The 26,429-nt window shown below is 37.2% G+C and overlaps 1 protein-coding gene across 1 annotated transcript; it reads right to left on the reverse strand.

The window, feature by feature from the left end:
• Positions 1-1,046: 1,046 nt before the first annotated feature.
• On the reverse strand, positions 1,047-26,429 carry LOC110446956 (titin-like). Its single transcript, XM_021492305.1, has 15 exons — positions 26,343-26,429; positions 21,978-22,096; positions 21,343-21,510; positions 18,900-19,032; positions 16,483-16,601; positions 15,139-15,291; positions 11,477-11,797; positions 11,077-11,156; positions 8,373-8,598; positions 7,033-7,482; positions 6,101-6,370; positions 5,602-5,928; positions 3,298-3,636; positions 2,672-2,995; positions 1,047-1,216 (listed from the first exon to the last, which is right to left on the reverse strand). Exons 5-15 carry the CDS (start codon positions 16,523-16,525, stop codon positions 1,206-1,208), a joined length of 2,544 nt encoding a protein of 847 aa, XP_021347980.1. The 5' UTR covers positions 16,526-16,601; positions 18,900-19,032; positions 21,343-21,510; positions 21,978-22,096; positions 26,343-26,429; the 3' UTR covers positions 1,047-1,205.

The following is a 26,429-nucleotide window of genomic DNA, read 5'->3' on the forward strand; positions in this document are numbered from 1 at the left end:
ACGGTATCACTAACCAGTTAAAATCAACCAGATTTTTTGCAATAGTAGCACTGACACTATTCCTTATTGAATATCTTGGGTCTATCAAACATTCATATATAGAATTAGTTCCTGCACGAATTTATCATCTGTGATTTTCACATTCGGTGGGGGACATTAATTCGCCGAATCGTCTTGTTTACAGTACACGTTATACATATGTACAGTACATGGATCCAGCCCTCGTACTACGATTACATGCTCACACTTTGGCGTACTTTACCAGAATCCTCTCGCCAGGCTACACACAATCATACTAACCTTTGTCTACTCCCCCGTTTTGGTCACACCCAACACCTGTCAATTCACAAAAGCTCGCTCCCTCACTCTCAGACGGCATGATTGTTAGAGGCAACTAAGGAGGAAGACACCTGCATAATTTGGGATTCACTTTAAGGTCCTCTGCTTGGGGACACAAAACCGAGCAAATGAAATCTGCTACACCCATTGCAGAATTTGAGAACTTTATATTTCTCTCTAATCAAACTACCTTTAATTTCCTAGCGCCTTCCTTGACAACACTTCACTTTTGACTTTAATGTTGAACGTACGCCTAGGTGAGGAAGGCAATGGTTTTGTTCCCAGACTGGGACATACCAAAGTCCTTACAAATGGTAGTTTGTTCCCTGCTTAACGTTCAGCAATTAGGGAAATGGCAATAAGTGGTTCACCTGCTGGTGGTATAATGTGGCCGGGGGAATGCTGGGCTGAGTGCCTTCGGCATGGTATTTCAGTAAATTAGTCGATACATGCAAAGGGTAACAGCAGGTGCATTCTTTTCCCGATCCCTGACTTGCAGTGTTGTAGATCACAGGTGTTTTGTACCGTCACGTTAGACAACTCTTACACAAGCTACTTGTACAATGTTCAAGGTTGATTTACATTGATTGGTGACAAGTTTTACAATATATGTTTCATTCTTGTTCTAACACCACTTTTCCACGTAAGGATTTTAATTGTAACGCCGTTTCGCGGAATTAAAATAAAAACAGTTAAAATATCAATCATTGAAATTTTAATCAAGTTTTACACAAGGTGTTATAAATGAACATTTTCCAATAAAATCTGTTTAAGTTAAATTGATAGGTAAGAACATTAATTTCATAACCTTGAAGATGAGTCCGGGAAAAGCAGGATCGGATCGCCCACTTAAATTCGTTCAGAACTTATGTACATTCTGAAAATTAAAACAAAGCCATGTTATCCATTGGTATAATTACGAATCAGATCATGTCTATCAATTACATTTTAAATAAGGGAAATGGTTTTAAAATCGAAAATTAAATTAAAGATCCCTGTCCCACTACGTAATGTTTTTACTTAATATATACTTACCTCCCCTGCAGTTGGGACGTAGCTGTAGCACAGTTAGGCTTGAACATATCAATCTAAAGCCATGGGTTCGAATCCCGGTCAACACAAATTAATTGTTTTAGTCTTAAAACATTGTTGTTGTTAACATTTTATTCATTTCACCTTTATTATCTTTTTCATAAAAAGTCTCGCGATGTATGGTTTTCTTTTCAAAAATATTTTTAAAAGCTAGTCATGCCGGAAAATCTATTTTTAATGCGTAGTTATAGTCTGTGCCAGTGCTAGGGAAACCCTACTAACGAAGATCACTTTATAAATAGCACAATTAAGATTGACAATGATATCAGGTTGGTAAATCACTTCAACTACACTGTTCCACACAATAAATTTATCGAGAATTCCGAATATCTGCCCAAGATTTTATACATACTGTGAAAGGTGTGAGTGATCTGATTTGAAACATAATATACACCCTATTATCTGAGGACGAGAGCAGTGGAGATGTCCAGTGTCCTCATCTGGCTTTTGTTTAGTAAGGAGATTTGCAGAGTACTGACAAGCTATGGCACCTCGTTTCAGATAAGGCTATGTATTCTGTAGCTGGTATGGGGGACTTAAAATGTGGTAATTAAGATAAACGAGTTTCTATGTAGGACCGACCCTATAAGGGGAAGGCTTTGTATCCTTTGTTTAATTTGAGTTTGGACACAGAATATACACATTTCATTGTACGGTTATGTGTTTCTGACACTCTCTGTACTGGACCATATTAACTGTTAATGATTGTCGCTCTATTGAACCCCGTGACAACTCCATAAAAATTAATGATTTGAAACAAATAATCTATATTGATATCTGATCATTTTCGCTATGAGATTATGTTAAAGGAGACAGTGTAGAAATCAACAATAGACCTGATCTATCCCACTTCATGTGTATAGGAGAAGGCGACTAATGGGCCCCTGCAGAATCGGGGGTTTTCCTCCATGTATTCTACAAGGGGACATGGAAGAGGCCAAAATTGATATACTGTCCCCGTTGCAACACTTCGGATCTTGTTAGTTTCCAATTTTTCCTGTCGACTTTCTTTCCTATCTTTTTATATTTCACGCGGTGTCTCCCTAGGCCCCCGTCCTCATATGAGCCTGGCTGTTGCGAGAACGTTAAACCAAAAACAAACAAACCAAATAGTAAGAGCGATAGCATGAAAATCTTATTATTGTTGTCTGGCCCCAAATGACGAATTCAGTAATAAACTGAGTTATTATTTTTTTCTTTTCAATTTTACCGACGGTTCGGAGAGTTTACTCAGACTTACCTTTATCTAGTGTCGTTGAGCGCTCAGTCATGCCAGCGTGATTGTAGATCTGTACACTATAGAGTCCATAGTCCTTGTCGTTAGGTGACGTCACTCTCAGTTTCGTTTTGGTTCCAGTTTTCGCAACCGTTTCTCCTTTGAACAGTATCTCGATGTCAATATCCTCGTTGACAATAATGTATTTTGACGAATCATTGGTTATTTCGTTATCTTGTTTCAGCCACCTGATGAGCCTATAGCTTGAAGAGGAATAAAATGTAGCAGATATTTCCCCCGTCGAATTGGAAACAACAGCAGTCATTTCGCCAACAACCTTAGGAATACCTGTAAAACGGAAACCTCAATAAAAGGATAATTATGATTAAAGAAATATAATTACTATAATAGAGTTTTCTGTAATAGAAAAATAAAATCCCGACAGCGTCGAGGGACTATGGTCAAAGCCTAACTCAATGCGTATGCTAAAGAAACTGTTTATTGAGCAAATATTGCAACAAAACGTAATGGATTTGAACAAAATTAGGAGCGAGACCAGACTTTCCGAAAGCCAAAGTTTTTTCAAACAAATACGTTACACATCATTAATATCTCATATTATGTCTAAATATCTTGGTAACTACTGATACCTTCTTCATAAACAGTCAACTTCACTGGAATCACTGCCTGTCCCCCATCGTTTGAAACAATGACGTCATACGTCCCATAATCCTCTTCTGATGCAGACGTTATAGTCAGGACGGTAGATTCTGAGTGCTCTTTCCGCACCATTGGACTGGAGTCGGTAGCGTCATCAGACGGGCTAGTCTGGATCACGTACCTGTTGACCGGATGGTTTTCCTGGACTTCCTCACCTCTGAAGTACCATTTCACGCTGAGGTAGGGGTAATAGGAAGAGAACTTCACACTAAGGATGGCGGAAGATCCATTCATGGAAACAGTGACGTCTCTGGAAGCCACTGGGTTTGCTATATAAAAAAACAGTAATGTAATCAGTGCATTTGTCCTTCTACGAGGAATATATCATTATCCTTTTTCCCTCGGATTTTATTTTACTTAAGACCTCGTCTTTGTTGAAAGGCCGTTAATATGTCGCAAGAAGCGAAATTGAAACCTAAATGGATATGCGTCCCCAACTGCAATGCTTTTTTTCTCTTTTCTTTCTTAACTAAAATTCCCTTATTTTTGACATTAACTCATCCCTGCAGGTCGGAGATCGAGAAAATAATACACCTGTTACCCACTGCATGTATCGTAAGAGGCAACCAATGCCAGAACCCCCTGCAGAATTGAGGATTTGCTTTTGTGCCCTCTACTTGGGGACACACAAGCGACCAAAATATGTCTGCTACATTCATTGCAATATTTGGGATCTTTGTATTTCTCTCTACTTCTAATTACTTTTTTGTCCTAGAGCCTTACTTAGCAGTGCCTCAATTTTGGCTTTAGTGTTGAACGTTCATCCAGGTGAGGAATCCAATTGGTTGTGTCCCCAGGCCGGGACATACCAAAGTCCTTAAAATGGTAGTTGTCATTCCCTGATTAACGTTCAGCATTGAGAGTAATGGCAACAAAACGTTTAGCATAGAGGGTAATGGCAACAACTGGTTCACCCGTTGTCATTATAATGCGACCGGGCGGAATGCTATGATGGGTGCCTTCGGCGTGGTGTTTCAGTGAGATAGCACTAGTCGACACCAGATCGGCATCAGATCCGCGCTTTCACAAGGAGGCAAGTAAACCAACATACATGTACAATGTTTCCGGCACACATACACATAAGTATGACTTTAGCTGTTAATTGGACATTAAACGATATAAAATCAAACCAAACACACATTATCTCTATCAGCACCAGTCTTCCTATGATGTTGCGAGGATGTTAAAATAAGAATTTTGGTATGTACCGGCATAGGGATAGGGCCCATTGCCTTCCTCACTAGCGTGCAACATCAATGCAAAAAATGTAGAAGTAGAGAGAAGGAAAATGCTTAGTAATAGAAATAAATGTAGGGTTGATAACAGCTACTGTTCTTTTTTACTTTCACCGTTGTCTTAGAATGGTAAAACACCAATTTGTACTAAAGGTACGATTGATATTTACAATTGTATAAAAGATGTTTGCGTTATTGCTACGATGCTTAAATAATATAGCTTTAATTTTGACTGCATAATGTCGAAACGCAAAATCGTTATTACAGTGTCGTTTGAGATCACATACATGAAGCATAATGCTAGACCGGATAAGAAATTAAGTCTGTAAATCAATGACGTCATTTGGGAAGACCCGTATCCCAATATCACCTTGAACACTTCTCGTGCGCATCTAAATAATCATTCAAATGTGTATAATGAAACGTAAAGATTGCCTACATTTAGACAAATATCCTCCAAGACACTTTTTTGTCTCCCTTTAACACTTAGTCATGTGACCTTGGCTAGTGAACAGACGTTTAACAAAAATAGCTTCTGTTGATCAGTGATAATTTTTAGAACGTAATTGCACATCTGTGTCAACCCCGCACCGTGTTTGTTGCTAGGTATTTACATAATTGTTCTGATCTGTTATTAAAACGAATCTCCCTATAACATCAATCGCAACACTAGAAGCGAAGCTGTTCCTGTTTTACTTCATTTTCTTGTAAAATCATCACTAAAATATCACACTCGCATACATCCCCAAGTGCCGACAATGTTAATAACAAAAGTCAGGAAATACAGCAATTTGTTTCACTATACTTTCCTTTCATCAACGATTTATCTTAATTGAGAAATAGTTAGTCAATTATAAGCAATATGTCTTCATGAGAACATCTCTTATTCATCATTAATTGACTTCTAATTCATTATAATCTTTTCGATTGTAGGTTGTTGTCATGACAACAAACCTCTTATCCCCATTATCTTTTACAGTAAACATGTTAAATACTTACCATACAACGGATTTTGAACATCAATGAAATGTTCGGAACTTCCCATTTCGTTTGCGATTGTAACTTTATATTTCCCAAAATCTCCAGTTGTTGGATTATGCACATATACCGATGTCACGTTCCCCACCTTGCTACACATCTTGCCATACATCGGTAGAATCACGTCACGTGGTCCCGTTTCTATTAATTGTCCATACGATGAACCGACCGTGTAACCATTTCGATGCCACGTGACCCAGCGATGAGGAGGATTGGAAAAGAATGGTACTTCTAGATGTATACCCTCCCTTTGGATCGCGACAGCGGAATCCAGAATTACAGGAACAGCTAGAAAACAAACATTTGACTTAAGATTTATTGGGTCAATGGACAAACAAACAGAAACGAGGTCCTGTAGATAATGCTTTAACACACAAGGTCCGAATTAAAGACCAGCCAGAACGATTTACCGTACTAATGATAAAGGAAAACCTTTGATGAGACTCATACTGTTTCTTACCTCTGACGGCGAGTGTAGTTCTGTCATGATTAAGTTTTATGTTATTTCCACTTTCTTCGTCTGTAGCAATACACGTGTAGGTGCCTGCATCCGAGTACATACACAAAGGTATTGTAAGCGTGTTGAGTGTTCCATCTTGATCACCGGGAAGGTTCCTGATGACTTCTCCATCAACGGAATGGATCCATGAGTGAATGATTGAAGAACATGAAGTGACGTTGCATACGAGTTGAGTCGTACCTGCCTGATCACATGTGACATATGGGAAAACTAAAACAGAAAATCATCTAAGTGTACCCCACATAATGTAAAACGTTATCTCATGTTCATATTGCGTTCTTTATTTAATAAAATAATTATTTTCTACTTTATCCTCTGTGTAGAGAACATCGAAGAGACCAAAACTTATCTACTGCCCAATTTACCACACTTCACATATTTTCACCTTCTGCCTACTCTCCGGATTTTTCCCGTCGTGTTTTCCCTAGGGACCGTCTTCATATGACCATAGATGTTGCGATGGCGTAAAAATCCCATATAACAAAACTAAAAATATTTTACCTCGTAAAAGAAAATAAATCTAGAACTTGTGTATTTAAAGAAATCGCCTTTTGATTTTGGAAATATTCAATGTTTACATTATTTCTACGAAGACCACATCCTTAAATGACACTTAGCTGTTAACAGGACATTAAACAAAATTAAACCAAACCAAACCATATCTTTGAAGACTGTTATAAATGCATACGCTTGTTCTTTCCTGTTATGGCTTTAGAATCATATTATTTTTTAAACATATACACTGTATGAAATTACACACATACCGTGTCTCCAGCAGCACACATAACACACATGGAGACACGTTCTTAAATGACCGTAGCTGTTAATAGGACGTTAAACAATATAAAACCAAACAAAACTGTTTCAAATACCTTCCGGTGTAGGAACCTCAATAACGTGATGTGATTTCCCGGCTTCATTCTCCAGGACAACTCTGTAGAAACCAAAGTCCTCTGATTTAATCTTAGATATAGTTAGCACAGCGGTATAATTAGCATTTGGCTGGGTCGACGATCTACTGCCACCAATATGAGGATACGTGTAGATGTCGATAACACTACGTTGATCATTTTTTCCTCCTGAAACACGTTCGAAATCCTTAGAATGTAAACGATATGGATATCCGTTTGCGGTCCAATCCGGGGAATAAACCCCTTTCCACTTTAATTCCATAGAGTATTTGTCCGAAATCTCAATCTGAACGTCGCCAATAAACCAGGTTGCCGATGGATACGCAATATTGGAGTCAAAGTTCACCGACAAGATGATTTCTTGGTCACTTATTTCCACAGTTGGCGAAGGAACCAATAATTTGGGTAGTTCTGTTTGATGAAAAAACGAAATGAAGATATGACTGACCAAATAACACAAAACAAAGGTAACACGACTAAAGCAAAGTCCTGAAATCGTAGAGTTGGAATAACTAAATAAAATTAATAAACCTATACGAATTCCCAATATTATCTCCTTTTGTAAGGTAATTTTCCTTTTTTTATACATACCACAGCTCTCTGTCATAGTTTTCTATCAAATTGTTTGATCAACAGCGTCTTATAATGTTCAACAAAATGTAACGAAGACAAGTTGAGAGCTAAGTGAGGTGCTTTTATAAATTTGATTTTGAATAAATAAACGAGAGCACCGCGAGCGGAAACATGATACGCCGGTCAGACCATCGGAAGGGTATAAATAAATCGGAAGCAGGTAGTGGCATATACTATAAATGTGTTTACTGTCACCGTTGTTAAGCATGTTGGGGTATGTATTACCATACTAAATTTGGAAGGAATAAAACAAATTAATAAAAAGATAATTTTCGATGATATACATTTATTTGGCAATGAAAAAGGGTCGTAACTCCAAACGCCAAATAACGTTTTAATGTCATGATTTAAGAAGGCAATATGTGTACCAAGTTTTATCAAGATGTGTTCATTATTGAAGGAAGTACAGCGATGACAAGGAAACAAATTAACGAACGGACGGAAGGACAACGCAGCTCATATCGTGACGTTTCATTTAAACGCCACAATCGCGACACTAGTAATATTTGAATACTATATGCATCTGATGTAATCTTAAAACGAGTCTGCATTAGCATGATCTCGTAAACCATAGGCATACAATCATGTTATGTTTAAAGGTACTCTCAAATGATGTATAGTGGATTAAAAACTCAACCATTTAGGATATACGATTGTTCCCTTTTTACCTGTTTCAGGAAAACCAATATAAAAGGATATCTCCGTTGTTCCGATATCGTTTCTGATGATACACATGTAATCCACGTAGTCACGTTCTGTGGGGTTAGCGCTACTCAGTACGGACTTGACAAGAGCTTCGTTTGCCTCACCATTGTACTTGTCTTCTACTCGCGCTGTTGTTATAGTTACTTCACTTCCGTAACTAATTAACCGATGTCTCTTGTACCATTCAATCTATCGACCATAAAAAATGCATTTGATTAAAAAAGCTGGGCCTTTTTTTGATAAAGTGTACTACTATGTAATTAACTCTCCCTGCATGTCGGGGATCGAGAAAAAGAATATACCTGTTGATACCCACTGCATGGATCGTAAGAATTCGGAATTTAAAAGCAACCAAAGTAAATATGCTGAACTCACCGCAATTTTTGGCATCTTCTTATTATTTCACTTCTTCTAACTACGTTTTATTTCCTAACACACTCATTGGCAACACCTCACTTTTGGCTTTAATGTTTGAACGTGAGGTGAGGAAGGCAATGGGTTATATTCTCCGGCCGAAACATACCCAAGTCCTTCAAAATGGTAGCTGTCATTCCCTGCTTAACGTTTAGCATTGAGGGTAATATTGTGAACCCATTGTCAGTATAATGTGACCGGGCGGAAGGCTGTGCTGGGTGCCTTCTCCGTGGTATTTCAGTGAGATAGCTCTATAAAGCCGGCATCAGGTCCTCGTTATCACAAGGAAGACAGTTCCCTGTCCCCGGCACACATGCACGAATGCACGAAACACGGTGAGGTACGTCCTTCAATGACCATAACTGTTAATAGGACGTTGAAAAAATAAACCAACTAAAAGAAACCCATTTGTATTTTTTAAAGATTTCCGTAATACTGTCATAAACTGTATGTTTTTATCACAAACAGTTTTTTTGCGGTACGATTATATTTTTGTTAAATCAGTTCTGAAAAGAAACCATACCTTGCTTGGCTTTTATGAGGAATAGTACAGATGCAATTAAAGCAATCTTAATCAGCAACAGTATGAATGTAAAAGAACTAGTGATTCTAGACCGGGATTCGAACCATGGACTTTTGAAATACTGTCTCAAACTAATTGAGCTAGTTGCTCGACAGAAATGTACTGGCTCAACAGTAGTACAGTTATATCGAAACACGGAAGGTGAGAAGCGGTTACTGTACATATTTACAATACACAATACAGTAGTACAGAGTTAAATGTACAGCTCTAAACAACCCAGTTATCACAGACTGTATAAACACACTTTGTACCAATGATGAAACACAGCAATGTTCATTAAAATAATTCTTTTAATTGGCTGTCTGCAACAACTTACTTAATTTCGAGACCATACCGGGATTAGTTATGCTTACATATTATGAAATAGTAATCTAAGTTATTGTCATGCTTGAGACCAAACATATTTTGGACACTGATCACATATATCCTGGGTTATACAGACAAACGTGGACTAAATGGTCATATTGTCCAAAATAATCACGTTGTCTGGCACATATCGGCAACAGTTCACTACATGTATACGCCACACATACATTACACCTGCGTACTGAAAAACAATGCTATTGTTATGACCTTACGGATATTAAAACAAATACGTGAAAGTGCAGTGTAACAACTACGAACAAATTGTTTGGTTAAGTTTCTGTGTCATACATATATCATTGTTTGCAATTGTTTCATCTTTTAAACATACGCCAATGCAAAACGTTTTTTTCAATATTTTCAACAAAATCCTAATAAAATCAGAAATATTCTAGAACTCAATTTTTAGCAATTGAACCCATGTGTAAATCATATAATTCATACCATTCTTTTCATTATTCTATTTGCATTCCGTATGACCAATTGCATATCCTACTCCATATCAGCCAAGTGGGCCGAGGTCCTGAATGTTGATACGGAGTAAGATATGGAAATGGTCATATGATAGTTATTTTTGTTTTGTTGTATTGTTTTACGGCCCATCGACAATGCGATTCATTTAGGGCCAAGCAACACTGTAAAGATAGACATTCACAAAAAAATGTAAACATCAGACTAGAAATAAAAAGGTTAAAATATGTAACGTACATCAACAGTGAACGATTCGGTTGTAAAATATGTCAGATTTTATTATTTGGTCAATTGATATAACCCCATATTTATTGAACTGCATAAAATAAACTTTTCATATACGATACATTTTAGAATATGTTTCTACGAAAGCAGCGCCTGTAATCATATAATAAGTCTGACATCGATGTCATGTCCCAGCTGCTGTTGTACGATTTATTAAATTGAGCAGTAGGTTGAGTTAACCATAAGAGATGCTTTGCCGAAGATATAATGACAGAGAAGCTGTTTTTACATAGCAGTGACTCGATGAAACTTGCACATGAAAAGCAACAGTAATACTACAGCTATGCCATTATTCCATGTCGCAGGTAATAATCGTTTGTTCTACAGAAGAACCCATTCTCTTGGCGTGCGCTATGGTGTATTGCGCTTACGTGCATGCATTCGTTCGCACACAGCCTCAAGTTCATGTGAAGTCAAAAAAGACGTTTGTATAGTTCTGCTTACGTAGATTAATTAATTTAAACAGTACCAATGCCTTGTATGTACAGTGCAATCATGTCACTGTGGCCTTAACCTCAAGATTAAAAACAATAGCAATGCCTTGTATTTACCTTAAAGTTGGAATTTGATGAAAACGTCACCATGATTGTAGCATTGTCGGGAAACACTGAATGGCTTTTTATAACGGGGACTGTAAAATTAATATTGATTACATTGTATTTCAGTGAGATAGCACTTTAAAGTCTGCACCAGATCCGCGCTATCACAAGGAGGAGAGTACACCAATATACCCCCGTCTCCAACACACATACACATATGCACGCATCCACAACATTCACGTAGGCACGTCCTGAAATGACTTTAGCTGATAATAGGACGTTAAACAATATAAAACCAAAGTGAACATTAAATGTTAAAATGAAGAAAAGTGCACCAAATTTTAAAGCACATATTCTAGACTTTATAAATTATAACTTCATGATTATGTTTATATCGAGGTATTTAGATTACCTGAATTTCCTCGCCGGAGAAAGATCACACGCTCGCTGAAACCGAACCTGTTTACGACAGCCACTTTGTAAAGGCCAAAGTCTGGTGGATCAGGTTCAGTTATCCTTAGCGTGGCTGTGAATCTGTCCAAAGAAACATCAGGTTCCACTGTGACCGACGCCGGGGTCACGGTGAAAGTGTGTTTGTCATCCTCAGGAATGATGAAACCATTTTTGCTCCAATACACTGCGCGGGGTGGGGTACCAGATATAAAATCGACAGCCATCACTGCTGTGTGTTTCGTTTTATTGATGGTGACTGACTCTGCTAGCACGGGAGTTGCTGTAAGTAATACAAAGAGGCATACTGGAACATTGCGTAAAACTTTCATACAAGAAAAGGTTTCTCCACTGCTATTGTATTAGCAGGTGCAGGGGGCATATAGTGTTGCCCATGTCCGTCCCGTCCCGATTCAATGTAAACACTAAGCAACTTCATTCTTTCACAGATTTGTGTCAAACTTTATGCAAAGGTCAAGTATAAGTATACATCGGACATCGTTGTGTTTCAGGGTTCCAAGGTCAAGGCCAAGGTCACGGTTGCTATATACAGACTTATAGACATTTTCTAGTATCATATGTATCGCAATTTAATAGCATTTTGAAATCTGATTTGAGTAGTAAACATCACTTCAATAAGATAATCCCATTGAAGGTGTGAGGGACAAACATGAGTATGAATCGGCCGCTAGAGCCTTTGTGGCGCAAACGCTTTCGATCTTTGAATAAAACTTACTTTTTAACGAAAATTCGAACATTTACGTATTACGGTTGCCCGAATGTGTCCTTCATTAATTACTTATTCGTATCTATAAAATCTTGAGGACCAACATCAGAGCAAAGAATATAACGAACCATTTACAGTAAAACCCTTTGCTCGATTGCATTGACCTTAGCAAACACGCGAAAAAAAGCTAATTGTATGACTAGAAATTGTCATAGATAATTTGACGGGTATTTCATGATTGCTTGCTACACTATGACACTTAAGGACAATTAAGGTTAAACAATATCCCAGCATAAAACGTATCTACCAATTTTGGTCAAAATCTGACTGCCTCAAAATGTAAAGTAAAAAATAGTCCCAGCCAATCAGTTGTTCAGGTGGCCATCTTGGATTTTTGGATCGGCATGAAATGTAGCAACACTTACTCGGGACCTCGTAAAAATTAATTGCACCAAGTAAGGAGTCAATCGGTGCAGCCGTTCTTCAGAAGAAGTCGAAAATGTTTCAGCCCATCAGATGCCAGATTTTAAAAACAAATTGACCTTTGTGACGTTGATAGTTGATAAACGTCATTTTTTTCAAACCTGGCAGCTTAACGTCTCAGTAATTTACAAATGTCTCAGCCAATCAGAGATTGGGGCAGCCAACTTGAATTTTCAAATTGGCACAAAATGATACAACACTTGTTCAGGACCCCATAAGGATTAATTGTACCAAGGTATAAGTCAATTGCTTTAGCCATTCTCGAGAAGTTAAAAATGTCTCAGCTAATCAGAGACAATGGAGGCCATCTTGGATTTTTGGATTGGCATGAAATGTAGCAACACTTATATGGGACCTCATGAAAGTAAAGAGACAATTGGTGCAGCCGTTCTTGAGAAGAGTTCCAAAATGTTCCAGCCAAACAGATGCCAGATTTTAAAAACAAATTGTCCTTTGTGACGTTGATAGTTAATAAAGGTCATTTTTTTCAAACCTGGTAGCTTAACGTCTCAGCAATTTACAAATCGAATATCAAAACTAGAGATCTCGTAGAACAGAAGAAGTTTTTGAAAATATATTGTTACCCAATATAGTGCATTTGAACTTTGACCCCTACCGAATATATCATATGCTTTGTGTGTGATATCGTAAATGAAAAATAATGGTATAGGCTTTTAACCAATCGGAGTTCGAGGCAGCCATCTTGAAATTCAAATCACTCCAAAAATTAACAATACTTCGTGATAGCCCCCAGAGGTATACATGTACCAATTGTGGTTAATGTTGCATTCACAGAATTGGAGAAAAAGATCGTTGAAGTTTCTTAATAATAGTGTTGGCTTTTCAAAAAAATTAAAGGCAATAATGAACACGTCATATGGTTTTAACGGAATTGGTTCAGTAACAATTAATATAAGAAATTGAACAGATAACCATTTACTATTAACTTCAAAATGAATTTTCAAAAAAGTTGAAAAATTAAACAGATAAAAAATTGGTGACCTTTGAACCAACAGCGAGAATTTGTATTTGACCGCTTTGTATTAACATGTAATGAGAAGAGGTCAACCCTGAAGAATATCTACAAATATTGAATTGCATGAATGCTGTATAATAAATTATCTTTGAGTAATGGCCTTTTCTAGATTTGACCTATGACCTCATGGCGGCCATATTGGACTTTTGACCTACTTGAAAATGTTGCAATAACACTTTTAGACCTTAGCCTACAACATACTTGAAATACTATTAACGCATCTGCTACCAATCAAAAGATTAGCTGCAATAGGTCTTTTCAACATAAGCGAAAAGTCCTGATAAGTCTCAAATCTCGTTTCGAGACAGCAGGTGTCGTTAGATTTCTTAACTACATAAAACAAATGATTGTCCTATTTTAGAAATATATGTAACAAATCCTCTTTTACTCCTCAAGTTTACGTTTGTATTTTACCTTTTTGTTTGTTTTCATTGTCTTTAACATGTTTATTGGATTAAGTGTCCTCTTCTTTGCTCCATTAACAATGCATTAACTAATTAGCTTTGATACCATCGATGTCTTTGCGAAATAGGAAACATTTCATTTGATTTTCAATATCGCGTATTAGCTTGATTTTTCAAAATACAAATGAAAGGCATTGTCACATATTATGTTACAAATCAATGTCATTTATTATGTCTCATGTTCGAATGAAGGAAGAAATATCGTATTAATACTAATTATTCTGGTTCTGGTTCTTCTAATCAGAACTTGTCCGGATGGTAACTTCTAAACCTTTAAATAAATCTTGATGAAACTTGCAGTTTACCTACATCGCCAATAGACAATAGGTCTTTTTAACCTTGACCCGGAATATCTTGTCCGGGCTGTAAGTATTAAACCGTTAAAGATATCATAATTAAACCCGAAGTATAACTACATCACCTACAGATGATGTGCAATGTATTGTCATAAGGTCACTGTGGCCTTTACCTCAAGGTAAAAAAACAAAGTCTAAATATTTCAAACATTTTAAGGTGAACGCAGAGGTGATGCCAACAATTTTGCTTAAACTAAATATGCAAGTATATGGTGGCTGTGTAAACACTATCCAAGCACAATTTGCAACTATAGGGTAAGTTTTGAGGACTTCTGTAATGATCCCCATTGCAATTAGAACGTGTTCATATATGGATTTTATAATTAAGCAGTAGGCAGTTCCTCTAATGAAAAGGCCAAACACATATTAAGTTAAAGATATCTCCTTATAAAACCCATTGATGATGTACAGAGCACTGTTGTAAGGTCACTGTAAAGGTCATATAAGTGCGACGTTTTCAGGAATATCTTGTTCGGGCGAGTAACTTTAAAATCTTTAAAGGGGAGATATACTTTACAAAAACAAATCTCTAGTTTAATAGTAAACGTGTAAAAATACTCCTCGTCCTTGTGTAGGACAGATTAAATCCTTGTCCTTGTGCCGTGTCGTCCGTCAAAAACATGAGAACAATGGTGGTGCCGGACGCCGTGATGACTTGCGGTTCTTCCTGTCCGGATAACTTTGCCAACACAGGGTCTACCTCAGAATCACCTATTGATTGACATGCATAGAAATATGTTATAAAGAACAGTTCAAACGAACAATAATAAAAACATGCACGAATATTTCAAAGACAGCTCAATTTTGTATACATTGCTTGTGTGGCCCCCTGGAGACAGATGGCGGGTCAAATAGAGGAAATAGAGCTCAATGTTTAAAAAAAATATTTACAAACGAATGGAGGGATTTTAACCAAATTTGGTCTAGAGTATCCTTTGGCAAGTAGGACTCAATTTATATAAACAGGGTATGTGGTGCCCCCAAGGGGAAATAGAGGTAAATCAATAAATCCTTCACCCTCCATATATATTGAGGGATCTTATTCCGACCCTTTAACCTAATATACAATTAGAAGGCATGAAGAGAACAAAAACATTTATCCTACAATGATTGTCTCGAAGGTCCAGACCCATTGCTGGAGACTACCTACCTGGGTCATAACATGTAAACAGTTGAGATTCCCATGCAATAACAATATACAAAATTGCTGGATATGAAGCATTCACTCGTGTTCTTGGTTTATTACCAATTCAAACAGATTTATTCCTTCATGCTTGTATTCCCTGTACTCCTTTGATAAACTGGTAAAGTATTCGGCAGGTTTTAATTGAAAATAAAATACCAGGTGAGCTATTCAAGCCTGGGCCTCCTGGTATGCTTAGAATTGAAAAGAATTACTGTATTCATGGGTATAATTTTCGCTGCAGTTTATGTTTTGCCATTTTCAACCTCCAAAATGAGGGCGAATTTATCATTACAAAGAACATTTGTAGACAGCATTATAAATACAGTAATTTTATGTAAAAGGCGAATTTAATATTGGGCGATAGTTTTCCAGTATACAGCATGTCTTACCAACCACCGGCCGAAATTAAGAGTAGAGAAGCAAGAATAGAAGGGATCTCTAGCAAGAATAGAAGAGATAGAGATACCAAGTATTGAAACGAGAACAGTTGGTCTTTTGGTCTCTCAAACGTCCCCTAAACACCCCACACAGAGGAAACCCTTAACACTGCAGGGGGTTCCACATAAGTCGCTTCGTACGATAGCATGCATTTCCATGCAATAGACCCACTCTTTCCCCGAACTTGCAGGGCGAAGTGTTAAGTGTTTCTATCGCTTTATAGAATGAAAGGAGTATTTAATTTAAAAGATTTTAAAGAAAGAAATAATAAACATTACCGTCATAGATTATGAGTTCATCGTCGCTGCCCTCTAAAGACATGGTGTGAATAGTGATCTTTATGACGTCATTGTTGCATTTATCACCGGATATTATCGTCCACTTACAATTCAATGCGCTGAAAAATATTCAACGAAACTGTGGTGTCATGTAAAGCTAGTTTTATTGGATCTTTATAACATCGCAATATAATTTTCTCATATGGCCCGAATGAGGACAAGATAAGCTTATGCAATGGCGGAGCGTCCGTCATCCGGCGTCCGTCAACTGTTCCTTTAAGTTCCTTTAATCGCTACTTATTCTTAGCGGCTTAGAGCTTTTTGACCAAATTTGGTCTGGAGCATCATTGACCAAATGGTTCTCAATTTTCTTTAAAAGAGAGGGGCGGTGCCATAAAAGGGGAAAAAGGTTAATCTTCTTCTTAACAAATGGAAGGATTTTTACCAAATTTATTCTATAGCATCTTTGGACAAAGGGGGCTTAGGTTTGTATAAACGGGGGTTTAAACCAAATGTAGTCAGAAGCATGCAAAGGGAAAAATCATTTAAATACACACTGAGGATGTGGGCCCCTTCTTTGAAGCAGAGGGATGGGGCCTATTAGGGAAAAACATTAAACGCTGGTTATTCCCCCTGTTGATTTTCCACCACCACGAAAACAACATTTTTTCCTTAACGGCGTCGTAATAAAAGATATGCAAAGCTTGTTTGTTGACAATGTACATGACGTTGAATAAATATTATTAATTTATTTATTTATAAGTATGCAAGGGTTAAAAAGACGCATTTCGTATAAATTGAAGCTGTGGTCCCCTTTTTTGGCAGAAGGATGCATGTGAGGCCCAATAGGGGAAATAGAGGAAAAAGTTCAAATCCTTCGCTTTTTGTACCAATGAATGGGATTTTAACCAAACATGTTCTAGAGCATCTTTGGGGAAAAGGGATTCAATTTTGTTGAATGTTTTAAACAGAGTATCATTCTCCCTCCAAGTGATTGGAGGGTTTTTAACCAAATTTGGATTAGAGCATCCTTTGCCAAGTGTGTGTTTCGCCCGGAGGTACAGACTACCTCCATGGAACATTACATGAAAATTCATGTTCTTCCAGTCTTACCCACCCAAATAATTTTGCATGTAGTTTTTCTTACAACTTGTACTTCTTGCAGTCCTTTGATAAACCTACATGGTTATCAACAGGTTTAAAATTTAAATAAAATACAAGGTGAGTTATTAAGGCCACTGGGCCTTGTTTTCTTAAAGTTATTAATTTCCTCACATGCGTCCTTTTTTTATTTCAAAACCCCTTTGATAAACCTACATGGTTATCAACAGGTTTAAAATTTAAATAAAATACAAGGTGAGTTATTAAGGCCACTGGGTCTTGTTTTCTTAAAGTTATTAATTTCCTCACATGCGTCCTTTTTTTATTTCAAAACCCCTTTAATATTGACTTTGCATGCTTACTTAAGGATTGAAATTCTTTTCCCAACATTGATGCTGGTAGCATTTTAATTCTGTTATTTACATTTAAAACCACAAATAAATGTATGAATAAGATGAATGTATCTTTCTGTGTGGGATCTTTCTGTTTATTTTTCACAAACCGTTTTATGGTAGAAAGACCATTCTTGAAGAAAGTCACGGTTTTGATGGTTATCAAATGCAGCATACGTAAATCGGAAGCCTTTCGGGAATTTCCGATATACCTTCACGCCATGATTAGTCCGCGACTACTAAAACGGAAATACCCAAAAAGCTTCCGATTGATTTTTTTGAAACTATGGCCATTAAAAGACTTGCCAGGCTTCTATGAAAAAAACCGGAGTACATGGAGAAATTCCACCGACCATTGTCCCAGGTTAACCCGCGACCCAGTGGTGGAGGCCTAGTTATCATATATATCAATCATCTAAACCACTCGAACAACGCGGCCCTTGTTTTCGATTGAAAAAAATAACTGTGTTAACTGTGTTTTTGCTGTTCGTTTATAACAATAATTTTAATTGGTTTGTTTATGTAAGTGTTTACAATCAATCAATAACCCAAAAAGACACAAATAACATAAATATTTGTCAACGAGACAAATTTATTCAGAAAAATCTTCGAACAGGTACTGAAAACACGAAACTGCCTTAAGGAATAAAACACCATTATTTGTGGTTGTTTATATCAATGTTTTATGATGACAGACACAAAAGCAAACTTTTTCTTTCATTTCTACCTTTTCATTCAATATTTTCCCTGCCTTTCTGTAATTAAATAATAATTAAAATAAAATTGTCACATAGAAATGAACATAAAAAACCGTACCAAAAGCAGTGTGTTTATCTGTTTCTGTTGCTATTGCTTAGTATGTTTCTGTTTTTATAAATATCATTTCTTTTCCTTAATAAAATTCCAACTTGACTCTGAACCTACTTGTCGTATTCCCTTGGGTATCCTGGAGATGTGATGAAGTTTGGTTCCTGGTACGCAATTAATATTTCTTCCCCACAAGTATCAGATACGGAGTTTTCGATAATGACGTTGTCAGTGTTTGAAGGAAATCGGCCTGCAACAGAAAAGATTAGCAGATAATCTGCAAAACATAGCGTCTTATCCATTATTTTGTAGGATGAATTGATTTGCATACACCGGGCTTTACTAGATATTTCACTCTGAAACTATTATTTCGTGTAAGCAACGCCAGACTAAATTACGGCTACACAAGGTTAACTTGTTACAAAGATATGTTTCTATTTAACTAATTAGTTGAAGAAGACAAGGATTTCAATCGCCTGGCCGGAACATTCCAAAGTCCTTGAAAATTGTAGTTGCTATTCTCTGCTTAACATTCATTATTAAGGGAAATGACAACAACTGGTTCTCCCGTTGTCAGTATAATGTGACCGGGTGGAATGTTGTGCTGGGTGCGTTGACTTCGGTATGGTATTTCAGTGAGGTAGCATTATAAAGTCGGCATCAGATCCGCGCTATCACATGGAGGCAATTACACCAACATACCCTGTCTCCGGCATACATACACACATGCATGCATGCTCATCACACATGGAGGAACCTACTAAAATGACCTGAAATATTGATAGAGTAATAAAACTACAATCAACCGACCCTGACCATTAGTTCTGTATAATCCATGGATATCAAGTCCTCTATTTACCCTATCTCCGGCACACATACACACATGCACGCTTACACAACACATATCGACGCAGTTGTTTTAAATGGCATTTACTGTCAATAAGACGTTAAACAAAATAAAACCAAAGCAAATCTTGTCATTCACGCTAATGTAAAAGTCGAAATTTTAGGAGATTGTCTCTTTTACAGTATTTAAGGATGCTTAAGACCAAAAGTGAAAACAGTTCTTCACTTATGAAACACTTGCTCTGTTTTACTAGTTTACTGCATGGCAACGATGTGTTCGTATCGCTTTTCCCCCGGTACAGGTTTTGGTTGTTTGCTTGGGGTTTAACGTTCTTGCAACAGCCAGGGTCATATGATAACGGGTGCCTAAGGACACACCTCCGGGAAGAAAAGGTGAGTAGAAAGAAAGAAAAGGAAAGATAAGAAATGAAAAATAATCTTGCAACGGGGGCAGCAGGTCAGTTTTGGTCCCTTCAATGTCCGCTTAGTAGAAGACAGAAGAAATCCCCTGACTCTGCAGGCGTTCCCACATTCGTTTCCTTCAATCAATGTCCTCTTAATTGCAGACTTCTCTTAATTGAAGACAGGAGAAAACCCCCGACTCTGCAGGCGACCCATCATTCATTTCCTTTTGTGATACACAAGCTGTGGGATACAGCAGGTCTTTTCTTGGTTTCTTCAGTTTGTCCTAAACAAAAGACTTGTTATTAACCACCCCCGGTTCTGCGGGGATAAGACAGTGCAGGTACGGAGAAAGTACAGACCTGTATCCCACTACGTGTCCTAGGAGGCTAATAATGTGGAGCCCTGCAGAGTTCAGGGCTTTGCTGTCTTCTTACGATTACTTAAGATTTGTCTTTTTGTTTCTCTCTATTCTACTCTTTCCTTCCGGTGGTGCCTACGAAGGTAGCTGTCTTCATATTACCTTCGCACATTAAACCACTAGAAACATACACAAGCAGGATCTTGATTATATTAGTATTTTAAATATATGTTGGAGTATAAAGAGTGATTTTTTCTACTTTATTTTCATAAAGAAGTTGTCACCTTTGCCTGGTCAAGTCATTTTTTCATTGACCATGTTCTTTTTCATTTCAAAGTATCTTTGAATGAAATAAGATAATTGCGTTGTTATGTTATAAATATATAACTAGCCATGGGTTTAATTTATGCCAGCCTACTTGCTTTTTTATTTCGATTCTTTGTCAGTATAGCATTTGAAGTGGGGGAAAATATACTACGCACCAAGAATGAGAAATGTTGGAACACTCAATAAAATAATTGTTACCACTCTTCTTTGAGAGATTTTGAAACAAAACTGTGTTTTATTTTATAGTCAATGAAGTTACGTGATGATTTTCTATCCCTTATAACTGTGAAATCAGTTATTTTCGTAGGGTCCATATTTCGTGGTTTCACCATAAAACACAATATTGTCGGTTCATTAATTCTTGGAATACATGTGCAGTTCATACAAGGAAGGGCTTTATGTCAAACCTGTAACTATTTCGTGAACGTACGTAAACGACGAATATCCACGAAATCAACGAAATTAAACAAAAATAGTGATTTCCCAGTAGTGCGAACTGTGAAAGAACTATAACTTTACCAAGGTGAGAAATAATATTCCGAAATATGATCACATAATTTATTTAAAAACTATAGAGCTCTGCAGTTATTCCTTCTTCTAAAATGGGTTTCCGGATCAGCTTACCGATTGGAGTATTACGGTAGCGCAGCCTGGCCGTTCTATGGTAAGTGTAATGATTGAACTGGAAGACTACGGTGATGAATCTCCCGGATGATCTTTTGGACGGAACATTATCAACGCGATACAATCTGCTGACCTGCAACGGTATTACCGGGTATTTCGTAGAAGGTCCTGAAACAGCGAACAGAGAAGTCAACATGATCGGCGACAAGATAACCAGCAAAACATTTTATATAATGCCCATTGTTCGGATAACATGACCAGGTAGAGTAATGTGATGGGTGTCTTTGGCATGCTATTTTTGTGGGGTAGCACTATAAAGTCCTTAAAAGATCTTAGCCGTTAATAGGAGGTCAAAGCTGATAAAACCAAATCAACATTATGCACATCGATTCTCGTTATATTATCATCATTTTGTTATTGTGAGGAAGTGGGATACATATACATTTGTAGCAGAATTGATGGGAAATAATAAATTTAAGCAAGATGGAAAATTAAACGACTGAAACTTTTTCGAGGTTTTACGGTACAAATCTATTATCATCAAAATACAATTTATAATATAAGCGATACCTGTTTATGAACTAGACCATTTTAAACACGATGTAGAAAACCAATATATTTCAGAAATACATTACCATCATAGATCGTCAAAGAGTCAACTCTAGTTAAACGCAATGTATCTATTTCAACTTCGACTCCACTGTCGCCGCTACAGATACCACTTTCGATTACCAAAGTGCAGCTCTCGTCTTGGCTAAAATAAACAAAACACCATGCTATAAATATGCATTTTCGTCCAGGGAAATGGCTTCAATCAAAAGCAATGCTCGATGACACACTATTTCATGAAGTAAGTAAACCCAATCCATATGTTCCTTCAAACGAGCCGCCTTAAAATCAAATACTTCTTTTTTGATAACGAAGGTGACTTCCCTATAGAGAGAAACGCCATATATAGACTATATTATTAGCTCACCTGGCACGTGGCGCGTCGTCCGTCGTCAATATTTTACTTTAAACGCCTTTTTCTTAATAACCGAAAGGCCAAGGGTGTCGATATTTGGCCAGAAGCAAACTGGGATGAAGGGCTAGAAAGTTTGTTAAAATTAATGACCTTCACCAATTTTCAAGGTCACAGGGGTCAAAACTTTAAACATCTTCTCCTCGATAACCAAACTGCTCAGGGGGATGATATTTGGCCAGTAGCATACTTAGATGAAGGGCTACACACTTTGTTCAAATGAATGACCTTCACAAATATGCAAGGTCACAGGGGTCAAATATGTTAAAAACTTTAAACAACTTCTTCTCCATAACCAACATGCCCAGGGTGATAATGTTTGGCCAGTAGCATGCTGATATGAAGGGGTACTCATTTTGTTCAAATGAATGACCCTCACCCATATACAAGGTCACAGGGGTCAAAACTTTAAACATCTTCTCCTCGATAACCAAACTGCTCAGGGGGATGATATTTGGACAGTAGCATGCTGAGATGAAGGGCTACAAATTTTTTTAAATGAATGACCTTCACCCATATTCAAGGTCACAGGTGTCAAATATTTAGAAACTTTAAACATCTTCTCCTCGATAACCAAACTGCTCAGGGGGATGATATTTGGACAGTAGCATGCTGAGATGAAGGGCTACAAATTTTTTTAAATGAATGACCTTCATCCATATTCAAGGTCACAGGGGTCAAATATTTAAAAAAACTTTAAACAACTTCTCAATAAACAAAATGCCCAGAGTGATGACACTTGGCCAATAGCATGCTTGGGTGAAGGGCTCCCAAGTTTGTTCTAATGAATGACCTTAAATTGTAGAAAAGATCACAGGGGTCAAATATGTTAAATACTTTAAACAACTTCTTCTCAATAACCAAAATGCCCAGGGTGATGATAGTTGGCCAGTAGCATGCTTGGGGGAAGGGCTACCAAGTTTGTTCTAATGAATGACCTTAAATTGTATAAAAGATCACAGGGTTCAAAGATGTTAAAAACTTTAAACAACTTCTTCTCCATAACCAACATGCCCAGGGTGATGATGTTGGGCCAGTAGCATGCTGATATGAAGGGCTACTCATTATGTTCAAATGAATGACCCTCACCCATATTCAAGGTCACAGTGGTCAAATATTTAAAAACTTTAAACATCTTCTCCTCGATAACCAAACTGCTCAGGGGGATGATATTTGGCCAGTAGCATGCTGAGATGAAGGGCTACAAATTTTTTTAAATGAATGACCTTCATCCATATTCAAGGTCACAGGGGTCTAATATGTTAAAAACTTATAACAACTTCTTCTCAATAACCAACATGCCCAGGGTGATGTTGTTTGGCCAGTAGCATGCTGATATGAAGGGCTACACGTTTTGTTCAAATGAATGACCTTCACCCATATTCAAGGTCACAGGGGTCAAATATGTTAAAAAATTTAACAACTTCTTCTCAATAACCAACATGCCCAGGGTGATGATGTTTGGCCAGTAGCATGCTGATATGAAGGGCTACTCATTTTGTTCAAATGAATGACCCTCACCCATATTCAAGGTCACAGGGGTCAAATATTTAGAAACTTTAAACATCTTCTCCTCGATAACCAAACTGCTCAGGGGGATGATATTTGGACAGTAGCATGCTGAGATGAAGGGCTACAAAGTTTTTTAAATGAATGACCTTCACCCATATTCAAGGTCACAGGGGTCAAATATGTTAAAAACTTATAACAACTTCTTCTCAATAACCAAAATGCCCAGGGTGATGATATTTGGCCAGTAGCATGCTTGGGTGAAGGGCTACCAAGTTTGTTCTAATGAATGACCTTAAATTGTATAAAAGATCACAGGGGTCAAATATGTTAAAAACTTTAAACAACTTCTTCTCAATAACCAACATGCCCAGGGTGATGATATTTGGCCAGTAGCATGCTGAGATGAAGGGCTACACATTTTGTTCAAATGAATGACCTTCACCCATATTCAAGGTCACAGGGGTCAAATATTTAAAAACTTTAAACAACTTCTCAATAAACAAAATGCCCAGAGTGATGATACTTGGCCAATAGCATGCTTGGGTGAAGGGCTACCAAGTTTGTTCAAATGAATGACCTTCACAAATATGCAAGGTCACAGGGGTCAAATATGTTAAAAAATTTAACAACTTCTTCTCAATAACCAAAATGCCCAGAGTGATGATATTTGGCCAGTAACATGCCATGGTGAAGGGCTACCAAGTTTGTTTAAATGTATGACCTTGATTCATATGCAAGGTCACAAAGGGCAAATATGTTTAAAATATTTAAACAACTTGTTCTGAATAACCAAAAGGCTCAGGATGTTGATATTTATTAAGTAGCATGCTGGGATCAAGGACTAGTACGTTTGTTAAAGTGAATGACTTTGACTTATATTCAAGGTCACAGGGGTCAAATTTGTTTAAAATCTTTAAACGACCTCTTCTGAATAACCATGGGTCCAGGATGTTGATACTATGCAATGACTTTGTTCGACTTTCAGTCACAGGGGTAAAATGTTTTAAAAAAAATAACAGGGTCTTTTGAATGAATTCTAATCATAAATACTGATATTTTGCCTGTAGCTTTATTTTAGATCACTTTTAAGGTTACAAGTGTGAGATTTATAACATGTGAGAGATGCAGGACCATTGGGCTTCTTGTTTAATATTTAAACAGCATACCGTGGAAGGAAATCCGGAGAAAAATGTTTTCGGAACAAAACTTTGGTTTACGTGACAGGTGTCGTCGGATTTCCTTCTAGAACAGCAGGTATCATAGCTTCGTTTGTTTTAGCTCCTCTGGCCCAAAGCGCCAAGTGAGATTACCGTCGTCCGGCGTCAAGATTTTACTTAAACACATTCTTAATAACAAAAAGACCTAGAGTGGGATGAAACGCTACCGAAGTTGTTTTAAAAATGACCTTCACTCATATTCAGGGTCGCAGGGTCAAATATTTTAATTATAATACTTTTCAAACACCTCTTCTGAATTACCAAAATTATCAGGGTGTTGATATTTTGCCAGTAACATGCTGGTATAAAGGGATACCAAATTTAGTCAAATGAATGACCTTCAGCCATATTCAAGGTCACAGGGGTCAGATATGTTGAAATATTTAAACAACATCTTCTAAAGAGCACAAATGCAAAGGATATGTGAACAATATCATGCTCACTTGAAGAGCTATCAAGTTTACATGTGAATGACCTTGACACACTTTCACAAGTCACATCTTGTCATTTGTGTCTAAATGTTTTAAAGTCATTATCCCAATTACAAAAGGTATAGGGTTGGCTAGTTGCATTCTGGGATGAAGGTCGGCTATAAAATTGTTCATCTTAATGTCCTTGTTGGATTTTCGAGGTCACAGGAGTCAAATGTGTTTCAATCTTTTAACAGGTTCTTTTGAATTATTTTAAGTCAAGACGCTGATATTTTGCCTGTAGCTTTATTTTAGCCCACTTTTAAGGTTACCATTGTGAGACAAATTCCAGGTGAGCGATGTAGACCCATGGGGCCGCTTGTTAATATATTTTGCGTCGATTTTGAGTTTGAATTACTGCTTTGATTACACTTCTTAATTCTATTGTTTTCCGGTGAGACATACGTTTAAACTCGGTTATGATAATCCCCTGAACAATAAAATCCGCAAAACATTTGCCGAAAAGCCTCGTTTTTCTGGTACATTGTCATGCCTGCTTTAAAGACGTAGAGCACTATAAACGTTCACTGATTACAAAACTATTTGATAAGAATACTGATAAATGTCAATATTGTGAGAGAAATATCATCTGTGATTTATAAGCGCGATTTGATAAAATATTTCTGGCAGAGTAGCTTTATCTTCGTTTTAGTACAAAGTTAAGACATAACTACACTCTTTTAAAGCAAACAAATCATAATAGTTTTCTATAAATAGCATGTCTTCTCATTGGTTAGATTAAATGACGTTTTACTCTTGCGTCATTTCTAGAAGTGATACCTGAACCGTTTATCGATGTTAACTTCAATGTAGTTTTCCGATGACGTCAGATGATTCGGTGCACCTGGGCATATGATCGAGGAATCG

Source organism: Mizuhopecten yessoensis, unplaced genomic scaffold (assembly GCF_002113885.1).
Source record: "Mizuhopecten yessoensis strain PY_sf001 unplaced genomic scaffold, ASM211388v2 scaffold3079, whole genome shotgun sequence".
In the NCBI taxonomy this organism is placed as follows: Eukaryota; Metazoa; Mollusca; class Bivalvia; order Pectinida; family Pectinidae; genus Mizuhopecten; species Mizuhopecten yessoensis.